The 23,612-nt window shown below is 37.7% G+C and overlaps 1 protein-coding gene across 4 annotated transcripts in view; it reads left to right on the top strand.

Moving 5' to 3' along the window:
- HBS1L (HBS1 like translational GTPase) overlaps positions 1–23,612 on the top strand; it is a 78,313-nt gene that overhangs the window by 44,328 nt on the left and 10,373 nt on the right. For 3 of the 4 annotated variants that reach the window (XM_008528311.2, XM_070559381.1, XM_070559382.1), the window contains 11 exons: positions 900–1,008; positions 5,215–5,480; positions 5,946–6,111; positions 8,925–9,042; positions 13,167–13,313; positions 15,067–15,141; positions 15,689–15,806; positions 16,221–16,289; positions 18,838–18,942; positions 22,171–22,261; positions 22,658–22,766. In XM_008528311.2, the coding sequence (XP_008526533.1) occupies positions 900–1,008; positions 5,215–5,480; positions 5,946–6,111; positions 8,925–9,042; positions 13,167–13,313; positions 15,067–15,141; positions 15,689–15,806; positions 16,221–16,289; positions 18,838–18,942; positions 22,171–22,261; positions 22,658–22,766 (1,373 nt within the window). The remainder of the gene's footprint in view (positions 1–899; positions 1,009–5,214; positions 5,481–5,945; positions 6,112–8,924; positions 9,043–13,166; positions 13,314–15,066; positions 15,142–15,688; positions 15,807–16,220; positions 16,290–18,837; positions 18,943–22,170; positions 22,262–22,657; positions 22,767–23,612) is intronic. The other variant, XM_070559379.1, reaches the window with a different exon arrangement.

Genomic DNA, 23,612 nt, shown 5'->3' with positions numbered 1-23,612 from the left:
TTGTTTGCTTTTGTTCATTGCATTTCCACTATACTGTCTGGTATAGAGTAGGCAAATAGCAAACATTTTGAATGAATTCTGTACATTAATTTGTCTCTTCTAATTTTTGAAAGTAATTTCTGTATATATCTTTACCAGTGTAGCATGTGCAGTTTCTGTAGTTTTATGTGGACACAATCCTGATGGTACTCTTCCTGAAAATTATAAAGATGCATTCTAAAGAATTCCATGAATGACATATATAATTTTAAAGGATCAAATGCGTAAAAGCCTTACTTTGATCTAGCTCATAATTTATCCTCCTCCATGTTCTTCATTTACTTTTTCTCCATTGGCCTCTTCTCCAATGTTCTTTGTGTTTATGGTTATCAGATGCCTCCCTAAGTCTAGTATTGTGTGCAAGTAGAATATATGCAGTGTCCAGCACAATTCAGCAGACTCTCAACTTGCTCATCAGTTTATAGGTGTCACAGGATTAAAAATAGTTTAGCCATCTGCTAACTGACCAAACAATTTTAGTGTTGTGAAAGGGCGTGGTAGGAGAGGGAAATACAGAGGCCTGAGTGTGTTGTCAGAACAAGGCTCCGTGCAGAAACCACCTTGCGACCTCTTAATACTGAAACTTAAGAGTCAGTTCAAAATTAGGAAGAGATTTGTTGAAGGTTAAGCATAGCAAAGTCCTGACAATAGGGGACTTCCCAGAATAGGGTGGCAGAAGTTTCTTTCAGCATTTTAATGTTTTACTGTATTTTTTTAGAGAAAAGAATGTGTTTATTAAGACGTGAATTCTGGGAAAGGTTATTATCATAGTATATGTTTATGTAATTTGTAATATGTAATATATGTTTCTAGAAATCAGCTTTAATTAATTAGCCTCTTATATCTTACTCTTTAATTAGGAAAATCAATAGATTCCCAGTCATCTCGAAGTGAATCTGAAATTGTGCCAAAAGTTGCTAAAATGACTGTGTCTGGAAAGAAGCAGACTATGGGATTTGAAGTGCCTGGGTAAGGTTTTAACCCCTCTCCCCCCGCTTTTTAAAAAAAAAGTTAGTATTGTCTCCTATTAGACTGTAAGAAAGAGACTATTTCAGTTTTGCATCCTGTATTGTTAGCACTGAAGTATCAACAGTGCTCAGTGTGGCATGTTGCAAAGAGAAGGGGATGAAAAATCAGTCTTGATTCTAGACTTATCTGTGTATGTTAATCCATCTCACTATTAATTTCCTCTTGTAAATTAATTACAGCTACTTTAACATAAAAAACCTATGATTTTGTGAAATCTAGCCCTGTGAGATGACTCTTTATGTCGCTAGATGGCGTAGGTAAGCAGCTTTTGAGAATTACATGTAGTTGGTGAATTATGGAATCATTAATTAAATTGTTTTTTTACTAATTATTGTCTCTAAACTCTCAGATTTTCATATTGAATAAAACATATCAGTGTAACAAAAACATAAAATATAAAATGAAACACATCTCTAATTTTAAGTACCTAGTGAAAAATGATAATAAGTCATACATTTGTTCTTTCTTGTCACAGTCTCAAGAATTCTCCCCAGAGTTTTTATAGATAAGGGAGGTGGATTGCTCGAGGTTTAACAGCACAGTTTGAAAACATTAATTTTTAACCTCTTTAAAATTTTCAGATTTTTCAGTCATTCCCTAAATCTATTACTTATAAATTATATATGTTTTGTCTGCCATTTAGATAGATAAGAAACACTATTATCCAATATAAACAATAGAGAGGTTTTTTTAAAACTTCAAAGAATATAAATTCAGCAGCTTTTTTTTTCTCCTTTACAACATTTTTCTATCTAAAGTAATGGAAATAGAATGAGTCTTAGTTGGGAAGAGTCTTAATGATCACCTACTTCTGTGTTTTTATTTATAAAAGCAAGACTTCACTCATTAGGTTTCCAGCTCAGTGAGGGAAGAACTCCGTGTCTAGGACCTAGTAGGTGTTCAGGGTACACTACTCAAATGATTGGATGAATGAAAAAGTTAACTTTTAAATTGGGTAACTTTAGCCCATTAAAATAATTTTGAGTCTTGATTCAGTTGCAAAAAGCTGAATGTATGTCTTTTCTCTTTGAATTGGGATTGGGTTGTCAGAATCATAAATGCCTTTTTTATCCTCACGTCTTTAGTGCCACTTAATCCTGTTATGGGATCATTTCCATTGTGAGGAAAAAAAACAGAATGCACAATTCCTTGTTTTAAGGATTTTATAGTCTCAATGCCAAAGGTTTCAGAAGTCTTAGAAAGCAACATACAAATGATCCCAAATTAATGTATCCTATTAGAACTAAATGCATAGTTATCTATGTGAATAGTTATAAAAATGATTAATAATAAATGATCAAGAAATAAAAATAAATAGTAAATACAAGTAAATAATTCTTGAAAACCTATCTCTATACTTTACAGATGTAATGCAAGGCTTTTAGAACCTTTTTTTTTTTTTAAAAGATTTTATTATTTTTTTCCTTTTTCTCCCCAAAGCCCCCCGGTACATAGTTGTATATTCTTCATTGTGGGTCCTTCTAGTTGTGGCATGTGGGACGCTGCCTCAGCATGGTTTGATGAGCAGTGCCATGTCCGTGCCCAGGATTCGAACCAACGAAACACTGGGCCGCCTGCAGCGGAGTGTGCGAACTTAACCACTTGACTGCGGGGCCAGCCCTGGCTTTTAGAATCTTAATAAGACTGTATGCTTCCTGAGGACAGAGACCATTAATGTTCATCATTGTATTCCTTTCATAGAATAGTTGTTTAATATTTATGGAGTAGAGTCCTTGGGGAAATACATTTTATTTTAAAAATAAACTTGGAAATAGTATAAAGGTTAAATAACAGCCTATGAATTAATATTTTCCTGTGGACCTATGAGAGAAGTCATCAGAATGTGAAAGGTCTGTAGGTGCAGATCAGGATACTCGGAAATGCACAGTATTGCTCGAGGACCGTGCTATATTTGCATTAAATATCTTTATAGGAAATTTATAGTAGGGATAATACTTAGGCTGTCATTCTGATTTTGTCTCAAGAAAGCACAGAGAAATATGATGAAATGCTTTTGAGTCAAGATTTCAGTAGCATAGATTTCTACATAGTGTGATTCCCAATGGCAGCTTGTAAAAAAAGGATAGAGTGCATTGCTTGGAAGAAACTGAGACAGCAATCTCTTTTTTCATGAATATAAGAGATAGTAGATACCTCTCTAGAAAATGCACATAAATAAAAATGGTTAGAACCCTGCACAGAGAAGAAGTAGTGTGATTGACCTCTTAAGTCTAATTATTAGCTTTCCAGTACCATTTAAATAACTCAAACAGAAAGATTAAGCCTCGAGATTCATGTAGAAATATTCCAACTTTTGGAAAGATGGTTTAGAAAAAAACCAGACTAGTCATTTTATAATAATAGATAAGTTTACAAAATTATATCAGAAAGCACCTGATACCAGTCAGTAATTATAGCCCTGGACCTGGAATGGTCATTTTTAGACCTCATCTTAGAGATTTTCAAAATCTCAATGTTGGCTTTTATTTCATAATATGTAGAAGTTTTTATTAAGTACAGACTTATCTGGGATACTTTTCCGATTACTTTAGTCACTTCCCTCTAACACTGTAGAATTTAGTGACCTAATTTGCACTTTGCGCAAGATTTACTTGGCGGGGAATGTTAGCATGAAAGAGAGAAAACAGCAGACTTTTCCTGTTGCTGAATTGTGAATGCAGTGATCCAGGAAGATGCACGTCTTGTGAATCCCTTCCCATCCTGAGCATCCCCTCTCCGGGCTTTGCTTTTACCTGTTTTCTGTGTTGGAATTAGTGCCAGCTTTCTGAGAGCTTCTGTAACAGAAAACAGAAAGATCTGAAGCCAGAGACTGTGACTTCTCCCAGGTCTGATCAGAACCAAACCTACATCTAGTCATTCTGGTTGAATACTTTTATTGTAATTTGTACTGTTTTTTAACTCCTCTAAATGTGAATTTGTCATGTTTTGGATTTAGAACAAGCTGTGGTCATTCCAATAAATGTTTACAAATTATAGTCTAAGTTTGATTTCACTTAATTTAGCCTATTGGGATTTTTTTTAAAGAACGAGAACATTTTACACTTATTAAAATGTTTTCCCTGTAATTCGAGATGAAGCTAATCTGTCTAAGCAGTGTTAAAAAATGAACACCAAAATTGGTTAGTGGAGATTTGCAAAAGCAAAATAAGATGGCAATGGATTTGAATTTTTTCATGAAGTTTCAAATATAACCAATGTGACTTTTTCCTGAGGTATAGGTTGAAGGGTCAGTGTCAAGCATATAAAAATGCCCTGAGAAGGAACAACGAACCTGTTAAAGTGGGCAAGAAGAAAGTAGATTTACTATTCTTAAACATTTCCGTTATGCTGCGATCTTAAGTGACTTTTATAAACTGCTTTACGTATGTAGTTCTCTGCCAGCTCCACATTGCGTTGGAGCTCCATTCTTAATAACTTGCAGTGTCGCCGGTTCTTTGTCCTAGTTCTCTTTAGCTAAAGTCATGGAAGGAAACGTAAGGCCTATCGTAATCTGGTTGATGAGATCGCATTGTTTATTGCTGTCCATGGGCCAGCGCTGCTGTAGTTTCCATGGAAAAGAGTCAAAGAGCTAGTGAAGAACTAGGATCAGTGTTTGCTTTTGGAGGCGTCTTCATTGTCAAGGAGAGAATAAGTTAGGCTAGGTGGCCTTGTTTCCACTTTACGTGTCTGAGTCGCTCAGCAGATGGTAAGCTTTTGGGAGTAGTAGGTGACTTTCTCATTTCTGTATCTTCTTTTCTTTTCAGCATAAGTGCCTGGTATATGTTGTGGTTTTTAGTAAATCAAGTATTTGTTGAATTAATGAATTGAAGTTCCTTTGCCCAAAGTATTAAGAACATGTAGATATTTAGAGTTAGCTCCCTTAAAGACAGTGTTTGAGCAAAAAAGATCGTAAGTCTCTGTCCTGTTGGAAGAATGAGTTAGGGATAAAACTGTTTTCTTTTTTAATACTAATTTATCTCCAGGAATACATTTGGTGCCAGTTTTTACAAAAATGTCTCCTCACACCACGGGGATCCTTTTTGGCTTGCAAGTGTGAGAAATATAAAGAGATGGCTTCTGGCCTCTGGCGTTGTAGGACTTGAGTCAAGTTGGTTTAACACTCTTTCCTGTCTCTGCTTTTCATAGAGTAACTGCTGAAGAAAATGGTCATAGTTTCCACACACCTCAGAAAGGGCTTCTTAGTGAAGATGCCAGCAATGCTGCTGCTTCTGATGTTCCTGAGACCGTTTCTAGATCAGCTCTTCCATCCCACGCCATTCAAGCAGCAGAAGAGCAGAGTTCAGTACCAGCACCAGTGAAAAAGTCCAGCAGGCTGAGGCAGCAAATCGATGTCAAGGCTGAACTGGAGAAGCGGCAAGGAGGGAAGCAGCTCCTCAACCTCGTGGTCATTGGTAACGCCCTTTGTTGCTCTGGTTGTCCGTCAGCTCCGCGTTAGCCTGACAGCGTTCTGGCGGTGGCATGGGAGCTCGAGTACCACTCTGAGTCTCTGTGTGGGCCTCGTGCACGTGAACCGGGAGACTGCACCGTAATGCTTCCCTGTCACCCTGGGTTCCGTGATGCCGGTGACCAAGGAGGTCGTCAGATGTGGCTGTGGCACTTTCACTTTGTGAATGTTTTGAAAATGGCATGTCTTGTTGACAATTTTAATTTCCAAAAACCAGGGAAATCCCCCCCATCTCTAAAGAGACATGCTGTTTTTTCTCCATTTAGATGTTTTACCTCTCATTTGATAAAAATTGGTGTTTATTACTCTAAATGCTCACATGAACTGTTGCATTACATGTTCAGGCAATGCCTCAATGTGAACAACAGCTGGAAATTGTGCCTAGTATTAATCCTGAATCAATTTTCCTTAGGTCATGTTGATGCTGGGAAAAGTACTCTGATGGGCCATATGCTTTATCTTCTGGGTAATGTAAACAAAAGAATTATGCATAAGTATGAACAGGAGTCTAAAAAGGCTGGCAAAGCTTCGTTTGCGTACGCATGGGTCTTGGATGAGACTGGCGAAGAGAGGGAAAGGTAGTCACTCTATTTCACAGTTTTTGGTTTGAAATGATATATAAGTGTGTGCTATGTGTTGAATATGTGTGAGATGTACCATGCAATACTGTAGAGACTATTTTTAGAAAAAGCTTTCAATTATTAGGGAAACATTTTTATCGTAGTTTTCATTGTAATCTACATGCGTCTTTTACTCTTCCAAATTCTGTAAGAATAGTTTTAAAAGAATGTTTATCAAAAAAATGGAAAAACATACACAAAAAAGCAGTAAAAACCTTCAGCTGATTGTTGTATGGGAGAAGTTTTAGCTGTTTGCTTCCTGTGTCGGATTGTCTTGATTGAGACTCTTAACCTCGTTTCGGATTATAAAGGGCAGGTAACGTTTGCAGTAGGCCATCTTCTGTCTGCAATCAAAATGACCAGTAAACCCAAATTACCGCTTTTATGCTTTCTGTGCTGTGCTTTTATGAGACAGAGTCAACAAGCAAGTAATTAAAGCTGTTTCCTGCCTGACTAGAGATCTAGTCCAGGCACTTAGTCCCTCTGCGTCTGTCAGTGTTCAGTGCTAACCTAGGAAGATTCTAGCAGGAGAGTGCAGCTACCCCTGTACCTCTGGCTGAGAAGAGTGTGTCTTTGCAAGTCTTTTTGGAGTGGGGTTGCATGTCGCGTTAGAACTGTTAGGGATGGGGAGCCAGTGGTGCCTTTGTCAGGAAGGAAAGAGCACACGTTAATAATTCAGTGAAGTGGCAGATAAATCAACGGTGTCACAGTAATGACTCTAAAGACTGAAGTCCTCCAAAAGCCCCAAGTCGACAAAGAGATGAGTCTGTGTCCCGATGTCTTCATTCTGAAGACGATTAGAGAATCTCTTCGGATTTTCATACTTTCGTTTAATGCATATGTTTATTTTCTTGGAGTCTTGGATATGCTACGTTATAATATATAAGGTGATCTCAATAAAGGGGGTCACAGTGTTCTTTAGTTCTTTTGATAAATAGGAATTTATATCATAGTGGGGTTTTTTTCCTTGTAGGTGTCATTTTTATTCTATGTGGTAAAACAAGCTTGTTTTCCAACCTAGTAAGAAAAATTAGTTGGATAGTTGCAGATTTTTGGAAAACTAATATTGGAAAACAGTGGAATTTGGTATGATACCAATATTAAAAAACTAAATAATTTCCATCTGTCAACTTACCAAGCAGATTATTAAAGATATGGCTTTTTTAGTTTTCTTTGTCATCTGTTAAGTAGGTAGAGAGCTTGAGAACAGTATAATTTAAGTTCAAATGACTTGTTTCAATTTACTTAATATGTGAGTTGAGCTGGCAAGTGAGCTAATAATCTGTCTTATTTCTAGAGTGATCAATAATTTGTCTTTTTTTAAATACTACATCTGCTGGTTACCTGTCGTATTTTTGCTGCTGCTAGTTCCCTATTGCTTAGTGTGATGCAATTTTTAGAATATTCCTTCATTCTGTAGATAGCAGAAACTTCCAGATACATAATGGGAGTTTTAACTCACCACACTTTGTGTTTCTTAATAGCGTTTTAAAAATATACCCTGTTGCTCATCCCACAGTGTTAAATATTTGTAAATCCTCTGTTCTGCTTGTTTGTTGAACAGAAATTAGTAAAATAAGTGATGTTTTCGTATCCTTTGGGTTACAAATCCAGACCAGAGCTGAGCCAAAGGAGCATATTCTGGTCAGAGCAGTTGAGGGAGGAGCTCAGGATAAGTCTCGATTTGTTACTCTTCTAAAGACAATCGTTTGGGTATTATTGAAGAGAATTAAGCATCAGTTTTGCAAACTCAGTGGCTCATGGTTTCAGGGTAGACTAGAAGGACTGACTAGCTGGCCCACAGCTGCCTCACTGCTGGGTGCCACAGGATTCACCGTTGCAGTTCTAGAAGGACTGACTAGCTGGCCACAGCTGCCTCACTGCTGGGTGCCACAGGATTCACCGTTGCAGTTCTAGAAGGACTGACTAGCTGGCCCACAGCTGCCTCACTGCTGGGTGCCACAGGATTCACCGTTGCAGTTCTCCAGACGCTTGGTAGTAAAAGGCAGTGCTCATTCATTACTCCGGGCTCTCCTGGGCAAACCAGGGTGAACAGTTAGTAGTGTGTCACCCGCCTGATCTCCCCTTCAAAGTTGCTGGGGTCTAGAATGACTCGGTGCCTCTGTGGAGCCTCCCTGGGCTTCCTTAGAATCTGAATTGACGTTTTTGTGGCTAGGGAGAGGTACTACCTTGGTCTCCAAGTAGGATGAAATGGGATGCAAAACAAACTCCTGTTCATCTTTCTCCATTTTAAAAATTGGGCATCTCCTTTGACATTGCTTGTTTTCTAAATGTGTAACAAGATACTGGATCAACCTTGCTAATGAAAGTTTGATAAGTTTATTTCTGTAGTTAGTAAAGCATAAACATAAGGTGAGAAAACTACCTCCTGGTAGTGGTCCTCCTTCACTTTCTCGTGTGCAGTGTTTATTGTTCCCCCTCTGGAGGTGTCCCCATACGTCTGTCTTTATTCACAATCTACATTGCTTCTTACAAAAAAAGAAAGAAGGAAATGGGAAATATCTGTCATTTTGATTAAACTTTTGTTGCATCCACAACCTTATTTTAAAACCATCCAGCTGTGATTCTATGACAGCAGAAATTCCAGCCCCAACTGATAGCCTAATTATTCAAAATAATAGACTATATAATAAAATTTCCATTGTTACTTAAGAATTTAGACTGTCATTTATCCTGTAGTATGAAATAATTGAATCCGTAACACTGATTATTTAGATAGTGTGTTCTAACCATTCTGTGTTTTCTTTAAGGGGAGTGACAATGGATGTTGGTATGACAAAGTTTGAGACTACAACCAAAGTTATTACATTAATGGATGCTCCAGGCCATAAGGATTTCATTCCAAATATGATTACAGGAGCAGCCCAGGTACAGATATTTCCTTACCTATAGTGCACTGATAGTAGATAAAATTTTCTGATGCTGAGATTATTGTTCTAGGATTATAACTTTTAAAATATTTTTTTTATTAATTTTTTTTGGTGAGGAAGGTTCGTCCTGAGCTCACATCTGTTGCCAATCTTCCTCTTTTTGCTTGAGAAAGATTGTTGGTGAGCTAATAACATCTGTGCCCATCTTCCTCTCTTTTTTATATGTGGGACACCGCCACAGCATGGCTTGATGAGGGATGTGTAGGTGTGTGCCCAGGATCTGAACCCATGAACCCCCGGTTGCTGAAGTGGAGCGCGTGAACTTAACCGCTACACCACTGGGCCAACCCTTAAAATATTTTAAAATTTAAAATTTTAACTGTTTAAAAAATTTCAAAAAATAGAGAAATATTATTTTTTCCTGATATCTTTATCAGTACTTTATAAAACCTTTTCTGATTTGTTACAATGAAGCAAATGAATAAAAGCTATGAGTTTCTTTATTGTAAAAATAATGGTAAAGTGCTTGATGAGGTATAGCCTTATATTTCATTTATTAATAGGTTGGAATGAATATTTCAACATCTGCATTTTTATTATATTTTTATTTGAGTCCTGTACCCTTTTTAAGAGCTAATTTATGCAGAAATAATGAAGCTTGGGAGTTTTCCCCCTGTGGCTTATTTACTTTTTTTATAGGATTAAAAAACAATTGCAATTTGTAAACTTACATGATTCTTAATAAGGATACTGAAAAAAATAAAAGATTGTAACTTTAAATAATTGAAATAGTAAAAATAGCAGTGTACATATAGGACATTCATTTTTTTTATAATAAGTGATTATTGGATAGCATGGAGAGTTCAGAAATATGCCTGTCACTTGGCAAGAGTGGCTTCAACAATTCACCATCTCTGAGTTCTTCCACTCATTAAAAGGGAATGTTAATATGACCATTTGTCAATCTCAGAAGGATGTTATATGAATAAATTAGAATACGTTTGAAGATTAGTGAGAAAGTGTTTGATTCTATTTTAGAAAATTGATACATAATTTCAGAATATTAATTTAAGGTTCATGGACTGAATGTGGTAATGAAGAGTGAAAAATAATAATTATCATTGTTGATTGAGTACCTATTATGGGCCAGACACTGTATGAGGTATTTTGTGGGCATTTATTTTAATCTGTATAACAACTCCGTGAAGTACAAATTATCCCCTTTTAAATTAGTATATTTCTAATTGCATTTGCCGAAGGCTATACTTTTCTTTCTTTCCTTATATGTATGAGTCTCGTGTGTGTCTGTGTGTGTATGTATCTGTGTATGTGTATGCATATATGTTTGTTCTTTCTCATTCAGTGAATCCTTACTGAATGCCAGCTGTGTGCCAGGCACTGTGGTAGGCAGTGAGGGTATGCGATGGACTTGGTGGTTTCCCTGGAGAGGCAAAGACCAGAACAAGCAGTTAGACAGTAAAATGTTTCTGAATCTTGGATCCTTAGAGTCTAGTAGTCATAAAGATCATTTATTCCAAACTCCTCATGCAGTTAGGGTAGGAAGGGGTTTTAGAGTTTATCTAATTGAATTCCATTATATGACAAGTGAAGAAATAGAATCAGAGTCACTTACCCAGTGTGCAGAGTGCTGTGTAGGCTGTTGGGGATACACAGAAGCACAGAGGATGTGCAGCCTCTCCTCAGTCAGGAAGGTAAGACGAGGCCAACGCAAATGTGCTACGAGAGAATGCTCACAGGACACGTGATGAGGAGAGAGCACCTTCAGCTGCTGAAAGGGCTTCCTTGATCATGTGTAGGCATTGGAGCTCCCAAAGACAAACTTTCATATAAAGAACAGAGAAACTGCCAGGTAGTTTTTTGGAGGTGGTAATAGGAAAGAGGATTAGGACGAATACTTTTGGCCTTATGTATCTTTTTTTTTTGCTGAGGGAGATTGGCCCTGAGTTAACATCTGTTGCCAGTCTTCCTCTTTTTGCTTTGAGAAAGATTGTCACTAAGCTAACATCTGTGCCCGTCTTCCTCTAGTTTGTATGTGGGGTACCACCACAGCATGGCTTGATGAGCGGTGTGCTAGTCTTTCCCCAGGATCTGAACCCATGAACCTAACCACTATGCCACTGGGCCAGCCCCTGGCCTTAGGTATCTTCATACCAATTCAGCGAATTTCGAATTTTAGCCTAAGAAAGTAAATATAATTTGACAGTTATTAGCAAAGCCTGATAAAGAAAGAGATTTATCATTATTGGTCCTAGGGAGTTGGAAGGTCAGGGCTTGGTGCTTTATATAAACTACGTTTATCCCCCAGTGTTTCGTGCAGCAAGTAAATTAATACCCAGGAAGATTGGACCCTTTGCTTGAGGTGTGAGACCTGTTAGTGACTACACACGAATGAAAGCCATGTTTCCACGATTCTCCAGTTTATGCTCTTAACTAAGAATCTTTGACCAAGAGAACTGTATCTCATTGAGAAATTAGAGTCTGGCATTGTACGTCATGAAGGATTGGAAGTGAATGCTGCACTCGAGAGTAGAAGTAAAGCAGGAGTATTTGGGTAGGAATGAAAGGAAGAAGAGATAGAAATAATCCTGTAAATTGCCCCACCAAAGTACGTGGATTATACTTCCACTTTAAATTCTGACGTCCAGAGCAAAGTAACTGATAAATTCTTTGCTTACTTTGTGACCGTTTCCTTTCCCATTACCGTGAGGATTATATGGTAATGTGTGTGAGATTCTTTACAGACTAGATAGCGTAAACATACAGTGACGAGAAAAGCTGTTGTGGCCTTCATTCTGACCAAAGGCCAGAGCACTTGGTGTGGATGAGGACCCTTGAGAGGAAGTGATTACTGTAACAGTCCGAGGATAGCTGAAGAGGGGAAACCTGAACTCAGTCATTGTCTCCTGGATTATAGAAAAGCACATTTCTGTGAAAACAGGTATGCATACAAGGCAAAAGCTGAAAAGGGAAAAATGAGTGTTCCTTTAAAAAATACCCTGACAAGGCATTGACAGAAATAATTGATGAGAATGAAAACAGAGGAACATCTTTGGTTTCACAAACTGTTCATTGCAAATTTTCAAAGGTTGCATCTCCATGATGCAAGTGGAGTCACATAAAAAAGCACCAGCACAAAAGCATTGTCAAGGGCACCTGTGAAACTAGTGTCAGGAGGGCCTGTGAGGACGGGGAGCTCCAGCTCAGCTTTGCTGGCTTCCTCCTTTTCGTGTGTAACTTGAGGTTGAGAGGAGAAGTGTCTTTCGTCTGATTCTCCAAACAGTCCACAAGGGTTAGGAAACTGTTCAAGTTTCTTTTGCAGTGGCTGTAGAGGGCGAATATGCTGTTTTTCATCATTCGTTTATTCAGTTTTTCATCTTTATAAACAGTACTCTGACAAATGTCTTTGTAGACCCCTTACTGTTTCTCTGGGATAAACTCCTAGAGGTGAAGTTGATGAGAAGCCAAGTGTACCTAATTTTAAGGCCCTGGTGCTTAGTGTGAAGGCATGTGAGGGCGCCGCCTCGCTGCCCACTCACAGTCGATGATGTCTTTACTCTTTCCCGGTGTGGTTGGTAAAAATGGCAGAGGGGAGGACTTTGTTGATGTGTCTTTATTGTCCTTTTTTTTTGGTTTCTAATGAATTTGAGTTTTTTCGTGTTTGTTGGCCATGTTTCTTCTTTAGCAAATTGTTTGCTATATCCTTTAACTCATTTTTTATGGAGCTATATCTTTTTTTCCTTTTTTGGTAAAGACTTTCTAGTAAGATGATAACTTTTAAACCTTATATGTTATAAATATTTGTCCTGTTTACTTGGATTTTAATTTTTTCTATGATTTTCCTCCTTTGCCTAGATATTTTAATTGTTATGGTAGTCAAATATGGACATTTTTTATTCTTCTTTATGTCATTATTTTTGGCCATATGTTAGTACTTTTTCTTATTTTAAAATTTTAATCTATCATGTAATTCTTTTGTTTGATTTGCTTTGGTGTTTGGCGTCTGCCTTTAAAATCTGACCAACACAATTAACTGTATGATGTGCCTTTTGAGTTAAAATGCCGTGGCATTATGTTTTGTTTAGATTGTTTTTTCTTCCGTAGGCAGACGTAGCCGTTCTTGTTGTAGATGCCAGCAGGGGAGGGTTTGAAGCTGGATTTGAGACGGGAGGACAAACACGAGAACACGGCCTCTTGGTTCGGTCTCTCGGGGTCACACAGCTTGCAGTGGCCGTCAACAAGATGGATCAGGTATTTAAAGGCCTATGAGCGTTCATTTTAGATGCCGATTAAGGTGCTGTTCCGCCTCAGTGATGATCTCACATGTGACTGGTGTACATTTTATTAGTCCATTTGCCTTATTTTAAAAAATAAATTCATGATCCTGATATTTAAATAAGTGAGATAGTAATTTTTAAGCTAGAAATTGTCTTGTCATTTTCAAAATTAATTTAAAAATCTTAAAATTGTTTTTAGTTATAAAATAATATACATTTAGTATAAAGAAAATGTGAAACAGCCTATATTTTCAACTCCGCTTTCCTCCAAAAAACCTTTAACATTTCATTTTGTACATCCATCCAATTTATTTTTATACATAAAAATCTTTTTCTTTACAACATTGGATTATAATCTTTTTATTATCTGCTTTTTGAAAAAGTTGACTATACTCTTGTGCGTGTTTCCAAGTAATTAATAATTTTTGTATAAAGAGGTTGTTTTTATGGATTTATTGTAGTCTTTTTTAAACATATACTGTAATTGATTCAATCCCCTACTTTTGAATATTTCCGGTTGTTTCACATGTGTGTATGTATGTATTCAGAAATGGTTTATTCTATGGAAATTTCTGGGCCTAAGGGCGTATTCCTTTTTAAGACTAGCTGTACCTGACCAACATGCCTTTGAGAAAAGTTGTAGTTATTCACTCTTGGCACGTATGGTGGGTTCACTTTCCCAGACTCTTATCAACATTGCTGCTATTAAAAAATTGTTTTCCAATTTGATGTATGAAACAAGATATTTCTTTTTTTTAACTTATTCTTCTGTGAATATTAATAATACTTAAATATACTTTGTATATTTATTAACCATTTGTACTTTTTCTTTTGGAATTAAATAATTTGCTCATTTTTGAAGCTTTTTTGCATAACCATTTGTAAGCATAATTTATTTATTAATGATGTCAACCCTTTATCTTACCTTTTAGATATTTTTCTCAACTTGTTATTTTACTTTTCATTTTGTTTATGGTATGTTTTTCAGTAATATTTAAATTTATAAATATTTTCTTTTGACTTCTTTATGCTTAGATATTTTCTTACCTTGGGATCAGATACATAGTCACCTTCATTTTTCTACACAATTAGTTCTTTTATAGTATCATTATTACATATACCTTTTTTCCTCCTAGTATTTTAGTATGAAAATTTTCAAATATAAAGAAAAGTTGAAAGAATTTTATAGTAAACACTCATGTTATACCCACTATTTAACATTATGCTGCTTGCTTGATAACATTTTTGTGAATCTACCCCGGTATCCATCCATTAATCCATCTTATTTGGACATGAATTTCCAAGTTACACTTACTCGTAAATACTCTAACCTGCATATCGTTATCTCGAGTTCATATTACATGTACATTTTTACATTATTTAGCTTGCGGGAGTGTGTCAGTAATCTTATTGTATTTCAGCAGTTGGTCCAAGCACAGTTTAATAGATTATTCACTTTTACTATCCAAGTTTGAAGTCACTTTTAGCTTATGCAAAAAATTCTGTATGTATTGGAGTTTGTTTCCAGATTTTCTGTTGTAGGAAAAGATACTTTTAGATCATATTTAGTAAGATCTGATGTTCTGAGTTTTAATTTTAACAGATTTTATATTTAATAGATTTTATATTTTATAGTCTTGATTATTTACATTTTATTGCAGAAATTTAACTTTTTTATATAGCATGGTCTGAAGCATAGTTTTAAAGATAAATTGGATCTTTATCAGGTTAATTGGCAACAAGAAAGATTTCAAGAGATTACTGGCAAACTTGGCCACTTTCTTAAGCAAGCAGGTTTTAAGGTAAGGTAATTTTAAATTTATTTAGTTACTTTCCTTAATCTCATCTTACTGATGTGAGTGACAAAAACTAAAACTTTGATACTCTTGGCTCGTTAAGTGTGTTTAATTCTTTTTGCTTTTACTTCCCCCTCTCCCCCTGGTGTCATGTATATCTTATCTCATGTTCTTTGGATTACTTCTCCTTAGAAGATAGCGTATATTTTAGAAAGCTTGGTTTTAGTATAAGTAAAAGGCTTTCCCCCCACCTATTAGATTAGGACTGTGGAAACTAGTAGAGAGGAATTTCTCCAGCAAAAATGTGAAACGTGCCTGTGTTACCAGGTAAAAATGCTTGAGTGTGTTGGAATAAATCTGCAAGTTTCCCACAAAATTGAAAAAGTTAAAAACTATTAGATGGGATAACTTCAGGGTCTCTGATTTCTATTACTTTTTAAAAAGTACATTGTGTTGCTTTTGCAAAATTGGTGCAGTTATAGTTATGGGGAACCTTTTAACTACTTTTAAACAGTGTTGTATTAAGTTTCATATATTCAATCTTTTTTAATAGGAAAGTGATGTAGCTTTTATTCCTACGAGTGGTCTCAGTGGTGAGAATCTCATCACAAGATCTCAATCAAGCGAACTCACAAAATGGTATAAAGGGCTCTGTTTATTAGAACAAATTGGTAAGTATATTTCCATGTTAATTTTAAGGCATTATGAGCTTGATGTTAACTGGTATTTAGAGTTCTTTATGGGAGACGAATATGTATGAAGAAGTCTGGGATTTGTAGTCAGAGGAGGTCAGTTCCCAGTTTTGAAACCATGTGCAATATTTAGACTGTCTGCTACTCAGTTCTCCTGATTTAATTAATGAGGCTCATGCCCACGCCCCCTGCCTCATAGACTCCTTGACACTAAATGAGGTAGCATATGTGAAAACACTTCATAGGCAACAAAGTATTAGATGAATGACAGTGCACTTGCTGTAATTTATAAAAAAGATTATTTTCTAAGAGACATGAGACTATAATGGGCTCTTTGGAGATGATTCCAAAGTGACAGTTGAAATTAAACCTTGCTTTTTGCCGTTTTCCCAGATTCCTTCAAGCCTCCTCAGAGGTCTGTTGACAAGCCTTTTAGGTTATGTGTGTCTGACGTTTTCAAAGGTGAGTGCTGCCACTGCCATGCTGCTTCAGCACGGCCCCACCTCTCCCTCTCTCCTGCCCTCCTTCCTTGCACGGAACTGTTCTCTTGTCTGCAGATTCTCCCTTCTTCATGTCGATGTAAGGCTCATTGCCAGATTAATTTTAGAGTGCACAGTTCTAGTCGGTTAACTCCCCTGCCCAGAATCTTCCGTTTACTCCCCGTTTCCCTGTTTCATACTCGTCTTCCAAGCGTAAAAACCTTGCGCCCTATCTTTCTAGCCTCGTGGTATTTTTCTCCCTTTAAAAGTTTCCGTATCCTTCAACCAGACGAGATCGTTCGCTATTTCTTAACCTCCTGGAGGCCTCATTGCCCATGTCTACCATGCATCACTCCTCTCTCTTTGCTTGCCCGTTTCCACCCCGTCTGTAGCAGTCTAGGTCCAGTCAGGAGACAGATACCACACACGGGTAAAACCGGAGGGTTAATAGCAGAGCTTATTAACTAGATAAAAGATCCTGTATAGAAAACTATGAAATGGAAATGGAATAAAACATCTCAATAAAAATACGATACGATGTATTTATTCATTGGCATCATCAGTATGATGAAGATGTCAGTTGTCCCCCAAATCTCCATTGTCATGGAGCAGGGGTGAAGAGTGGATTGGGAACCGAGCAGCAGTAAGTTCACAATTGGTGAGCTCACCCACACACATACCCCAAGGTCCTCTGTGTTCTCTGTACCCTCTATCATTACATTTTTCCTGCACTTTTCTAGTTGCTTCTATGCTGCCCATGTATTTCACTTAGCTTGTGAACTCCTTGGGGCAAGGACTGTCTCTTCTCTGTCTACATCTTCGGGACCTCCCTCGTGCCTGGCACATAATACACACAATAAATAGATAATGAGCGAGTGAAGGTGCTTTGAAAGAATCCTTCAATACAATTGAAATGCATCATTATCATCATTAGCTTTGAGGTTCTAGTAGTAGAGGAAATATGGTAATGGTTTCCAGAATGCCGCTTATCTGCTTAAAATACAGAGGTGCTGGATTTTCTCTTGATTAGCCATGTTTGCTTACTCCACGTTCTCACCTCCCCTTCTCTCTTCAGGCAGCTTCCTGCCTCTGCCTACGCTGCTGTCCTCATTATGTTCCCGCTGAGGTTATGAATTGACCTCTTGGTTGCCAAAGTCAGCGAACAGTTTTCAATTCTGTCTTAGTTCCGTCTTACTCGAATTTGGCATTACTTTTGAGGCTGGTAGCCACATCCTCCTTGAAACTTCTCTCTGGTGGTCTATTTCTCTGACCTCTCCTATCTTCTTGGGGGGCTCTTCTTGCTGTCTCTTAACTGGTGTTCTCTTGCTTCAGTTCTCTTCTTCGTCTACATGCTCCTTTTGGGTGGGTATCAATGAGTTCATCTACCTCGGGCATCTTGATGCTTCCCAAATCTGTATCTCCAACCCAAACCTGTTCTCACTCTCCTGATACAGATGCTAATTGCTCCGGACATCTCCACAGGGAGTGTGCTCTTGGGGTGCCCTTCTCTTGGAATGTGGTGGGATTGGTGTCCCCTGGAATGCATCTTCTCCACCTGTATGTCTTGTAGACACTTCGGATCCACTGAGGCTAAAATGGGTCTTGTTCCTTGATTTCCTGGATCACAGTTAATGCATCATCCTTTCAGCTTTCTCCCCTTTGTCATTATCCCTCACTTACCTTATCACCCAAAATCTGTCATCCCTTATTCTGAAATCCTTGAGCTTATTCCTTTTCTACAGTCAATGTATGCATTTCCTCTCCTCTCTGACACTCAAATACCATCATGCACCTTCTCTGTCCACCGTTCTTTACTGACTTCCCATTAACTTAACCAAGCATGAAATTCAAGCCTTGAGTGTGACTTAAGAGGCCCCTTTGTTACTTGTCCCTTTCCTGTCTCTGTTGCCTCATGTCTTGCCTTTCCCTCATTATGCCGTGTGATCCCCCATGTAAATGTCACAAGGGTCTTAGCACATCCCACATCCGGTTAGGACTCTGTGCCTGTGCACATGCAGTTTCCTGGATCAGCAGTGTCTTCCTCCTTCTCTCTACCTGTGCACACAAGTTCCTGGTGGCCGTTCTTTCTTCTTCAGAGTGCTCAGCCAAAGTGGAATGGTTCCCTCATCATGGGTTCTTCTGTGCACATTTTTCTGTTTCCATTGTACATTGTAAATAGCATTTGTCTCAGGACAGTGTCATAGTTTTTGTCTTTCTCTCCATTAGTGTAACTCTGTATAGGTAGGGGCTTATATTTTCATCTCTTTATCCCCAGGCTTTATCACAGTGCCTGGCACCTAAGTAGTTCAGTAAATATTTGAAAAAGCAATGAACTCTGACTTTTGGTAGCATGGATATTTTTATTTGTAAGAAACTCAAGAGTAGAATATTTAGTAGATATGCTAAACATTCTGAAATGGTAATTGCTAATGTTTTTTGAACTCTTAGTTTTGGGGAACTAAATATCGCTAACAGTATTATTGGATAACATTACTCTATGAAACATTACAGAATGTTGCCTCATTTTGCAGATCAAGGATCTGGATTTTGTGTAACTGGTAAAATTGAAGCTGGTTACATCCAGACTGGGGACCGACTGCTAGCAATGCCTCCTAATGAAACTTGTACTGCAAAAGGTATTCCTCTGCAAGGGTCTCTTGCTGAACAACCCTTAAGTTGAGACAGCAGATTTTTAAAAGTAGTTTAGTTATTAACTCTAGAGTAAATAACCTCTTACTGAAATTGTAACTGACTGTCAAAATGATACTGACTGTTAAAGATAAAAATGTGAAAACATTAAACGATTTTTTTCTGTTGTGGCTATGTGTGTATATATGTACATATTACAGTCTAAATGTGGTAGCATATTTTTTTTGACGCTGATTCAAGAAGACTGGTTAGGATTTAACCAGATGTAGAGACACCTGACAGATACATTTAAAATAGTATTCAGTAGCAGAACTTCAATCTCACCTCAACCTGGCACTAAGTAGCCAGTAGCAGCACAAACTACTAGGGTCTGTTGTGCTGAAATGTGCATTTCAGAATTACTATATGTTAACAGCCTTGACTGTATTTATACCAAAAAAATTTTTATATATAGGAACACGTAAGTAAGAAAATAAGATGCAAATGCAGAAAATCTTAGTGTTGAATAGAGAAATTGAGCTGAAGTGCCACAGTTACTGCTTTTGCACGTAGATCTAATATATGACCTTTCTTTCATCATAGCTGATAACTATCTGTGTCTTCTGATGATTTGACCATACATATATATATGTTATTCTTTTCTGAATTCTGATTGAGTTTATAATTCTTTATTAGCCTTAGTCTAGCTTCCAACTAAGCTTCTGACTTCAACATAAAACTGAAGACCTGTTATACTGTAAAGTAATATGATTTGTAACAATTTTAAGCTAAATATAACCTACTGGGAATGTTAAAATTTGTTTTGATTTCCATACGTTTCTTTCTGTTACTCTTATTTAGAGTTTATATCCAGAGTTGTACCTAACCAGTTTATAAATTTAAATGTACATTTTGTTTGAATTAATTTGCCTACTTTAACAGCTGATTTCTTAGAGATTGTAAGAGGTTAATGAATATCTATTAAGAGGTAACATGTTTTAAATTTAAAAATGAATAAGGGAATGAAAGCTGCAGTTATTTCCATTTTACCTTTTTCTTTCTGCTTGCTTAGGGATCATGAATATTCTGTTTAGAAAAAAGTAATACGCACTTTTAAAAAAAAAGTTTTATTTTCCATAGATCTATTGTTTTCAAGTTCAGCTCTCTCCTTTTTTGTTCTTTTTTTCTTTTGGTGGAGAAGATTGGCCCTGAGCAAACATCTGTTGCCAGTCTTTTTTTGCTTGAGGAAGATTGTCGCTGAGCTAACATCTGTGCCAATCTTCCTCTGTTTTATGTGGGATGCCACCACAGTGTGGCTTGATGAGCAGTGCTAGGTCTGTGCCCAGAATCCCAACCTGAACCCCCTGGCCTGCCAAAGCAGAGCATGTGAACTTAACCGCTATGCCACCAGGCTGGCCCCTCTACTTTTGTTTTTTTAAAGTGATTGAGTTACAATATTTTTGAAATTTCTTTGTATGTTGATGAGCTTTTTTGAGAATAGGAATGTTTTTTTACAGTCAGTAGGCGTGAGTTAAAGCCGTGATCCTAAAATTATCGTGAACTTTACAGATTGGCTGCCTTGTGACCTCCAAAGTCATAATTTGGTCACCTCTGAAGGTCACCCACCTTATTTTCCTCTCTCTTTCAGTCCCTTCCCCACCAGAGAAACTCCAACGTTTATCTTTAATCCCATGTTTCTTAAAGGTAGAGCCATATCAGAAGCCCCCGGGACCCACCCACTCCTGAGAGCTGCCCTCCTAGCCCACATGCGTTCTCAGGCCTCAGGGTCTGACCCTTCTGCTTCCTCCTCATTGACTTGGTTGTTTAATGCCCCTTTCTGTTAGAGCGCCCGAGGTGCTGCCGTGGCTGACGCACAGACCCAGTGAAGAGGGTCCTTCAGAAGAGAAATAGCGTAGCTTGGACAGTGTAACATGCCTGGGGGGAGAAAAACAGATTTTATATTACCTTTATAAAGTTCTGTATGGTTAATTGATCTTCTAGTAGGAAAGCTCGTCAAATCTTAAGCCAAAGGCAGTCTCTGTTGTACATAAGTAGCTAGCTCCTGTCGTTAGTCCCACGTTTCATAGCAAAAATCAGATATGGTCATTTTAATATTACATTTAAAAACTAAATTTATTTAGTTGAATATTTAACAAACATTCCTTAATATCATACTTGGTAACATTTTCAGAGTCAGGAATCTCTTTGACACCTTGATGAAAGGTATGGCCCTTCCTCTCAGATTAATGTAGATGTAGACAGACATGAAATAGTGAACGAAACCATAGGTTGTCTCAGAGCTCTTAAGTTTCTCCTGGAACTCCCCAGAAGTCTGAAAGGAACGCACTTAACAGTGTGCTCCATGGGAAAAATGAGGATTTTCAGAAAGATACGGGTGAATTATGATTTACTGAAAACATGTCAATTAAGAACTATTCCACGATGGTTGGCCCACAGGCTGTCTTCCTCAAAAGGCTCAAGTTCCAGTGGAAGGGAACTCTCCCGTAAATTTATGCCATGGAGACAGCACACATGAGACTGCTTTGAAAGCCTCTGACGAAGGACACCGAGTATTGCCCTGAGTCGCCCTCCCGGATTATTCCAGATAGCAGCGCCTGGGTTCATTTTCAAGTTAAATTTTCTTACGTCATTCATCTCTTTCTTTTCATCTAACCAGTTATCACCGTGCATGTCTCTCTCTGGGACGCAGTTCTCTTGGGCCAGAAATAGTGGAGGGGCCTGCGTGAGCACCATGTGACTAAACACGACGCCTTGTGGGTTCCTCGGGGAACACAGGCGGCTGTTTAGATGGTTATCTAAAAGCAAAGCTCGAGAGAACAGAATACTACTAGGCACCTTCCCCTGTCCCAGCTTTTATGTTATTAAAAGTAATTTGAACTGTATTACTATGCCTGCATTCATTGATATAAGAGAAATATTTGTATGGGGCCTGTTGAATGAATATACCAGCTGAGTAAATGAGTTTAACAATCTTGATTAAATAAGCAGAAGTCAGCTTTTTATGGACACCTTATGTTTAGGGCGGTGTTCCAGAAGAGTCAAGTCTGGAGGAAGTGTGTTTTCCTCAACGCTCACAGTTACGCTTCTCACTCTCAATCCATTCATACTGAAAATGATGAGTAGTGACTGCTGAGGCACAGCAGCAAGCTCTCCTGGTTGTTATGGTTTGATATTGAGGCGTTTCACTGTGCGCTTTGGTTCTTACTCGTTTCCAGGAATCACTCTGCACGATGAACCTGTCGACTGGGCGGCCGCGGGCGATCATGTCAGTCTTACGTTGGTTGGGATGGATATCATCAAAATCAAGTGAGTGAGAAAATGAGTTTACGCAGCCAGTGTTTTGGATATAGGACCTCGAAACACGTAAATTTTGCCATTCACCAGCTCAAATGAAAGAATGAGTATTAATTCTGAATTTCATTTGGCCAAAAACAGGCACTTGCAGAAGTGTAAGAATGATAAGTAAAACCTCCTTCACATTGCAGTTAATAATATCAACACATGTACTTCTTCTCTGAGCAAAAACTTTAGGTATGAAATGATGCCAGGGTATTAATGACATAAAGCCATGCGTGGACCTGGGGAGTGTGGAGAGCAGGCCCCTCGTGTCCTTGATTGCTCCACTTGTAAATGGTCTCAGAGGTGTCCTGCTGCATGTATGTTTACTGTCCCCCAGCTGCCTTCTCTCTGTTTTTGTTCCAGTGTCGGCTGCATCTTCTGTGGCCCCAGGGAGCCCATTAAAGCCTGCACTCGTTTCAGGGCCCGAATCCTCATCTTTAATATTGAAATTCCTGTCACAAAAGGATTTCCTGTAAGTTTCAAAATGTTTGTTATTGTTTTTATAAATTCAGAGTAACTTTATCCTAAAGAGTAATAGCTTTCTTTATAAGTGATGATGCTGTCGTTATTTTCAACTCACATCTTATTACTCTAGTCCAGAAAAACATGAAATTAGAATTTGAAATCCTTTTTGTTTTGATCCTTGAGCCTGGGGACTTTTTCAAAAAGGCATTGAGGAAAACTTTTATAATCAATCGGATACAAACTAATAATAATAAAATTTATACAGGGAAAATGGTAGCTACTTTTTTGCTGTGTTCTAAAGGTTACCTGACAATCTTCTCAGATTGGGTCTTTCTGGTTTTCTTTTGTTTTAATATGCTTATTTGTAGTTTTTCTGATCACAAAGTAATACATTGTTATAGAAAATTTTGGAAAACACAAAAAAATACAAAGAATGTTCTGTAATTGCATAATCCATACATATCTACTCGTGCATTCCAGTGTATTTTTGTGTGTACATGTTGTCCCCCCATTGGCATTTACGGGTCTGTTCTGGGATCCTTGGCATGGGGTAAACTTTGTGCTGAAGCACACGCTCAGACCCTGCGTGCTGTGAGGTTGGCATGCAGGTTCTCATTGAGCAGCATCATTTGAACATGCATATTTATGGGAAGAGGAGGATTTCATACTGTAATGTTACTTTATCCACAAAGGACACTACTTGTGAATGGGGTGAATTCCTTGTTTTCTGTGTAAGTTTTTTCAGATATTTAGGGACATAACTCTAATTTTAGAGTTTAATTAATTAAATTGCTTGTCTTTGAAAATATAAGCAGATCATTTTTACCATTTGATGCATCTTTGAAATAAAAGT

The sequence above is a fragment of the Equus przewalskii genome, chromosome 9 (assembly GCF_037783145.1).
Source record: "Equus przewalskii isolate Varuska chromosome 9, EquPr2, whole genome shotgun sequence".
In the NCBI taxonomy this organism is placed as follows: domain Eukaryota; kingdom Metazoa; phylum Chordata; class Mammalia; order Perissodactyla; family Equidae; genus Equus; species Equus przewalskii.
The sequence above is the reverse complement of the archived record's forward strand: the minus strand, read 5'-3'. Positions and strand labels throughout refer to the sequence as shown.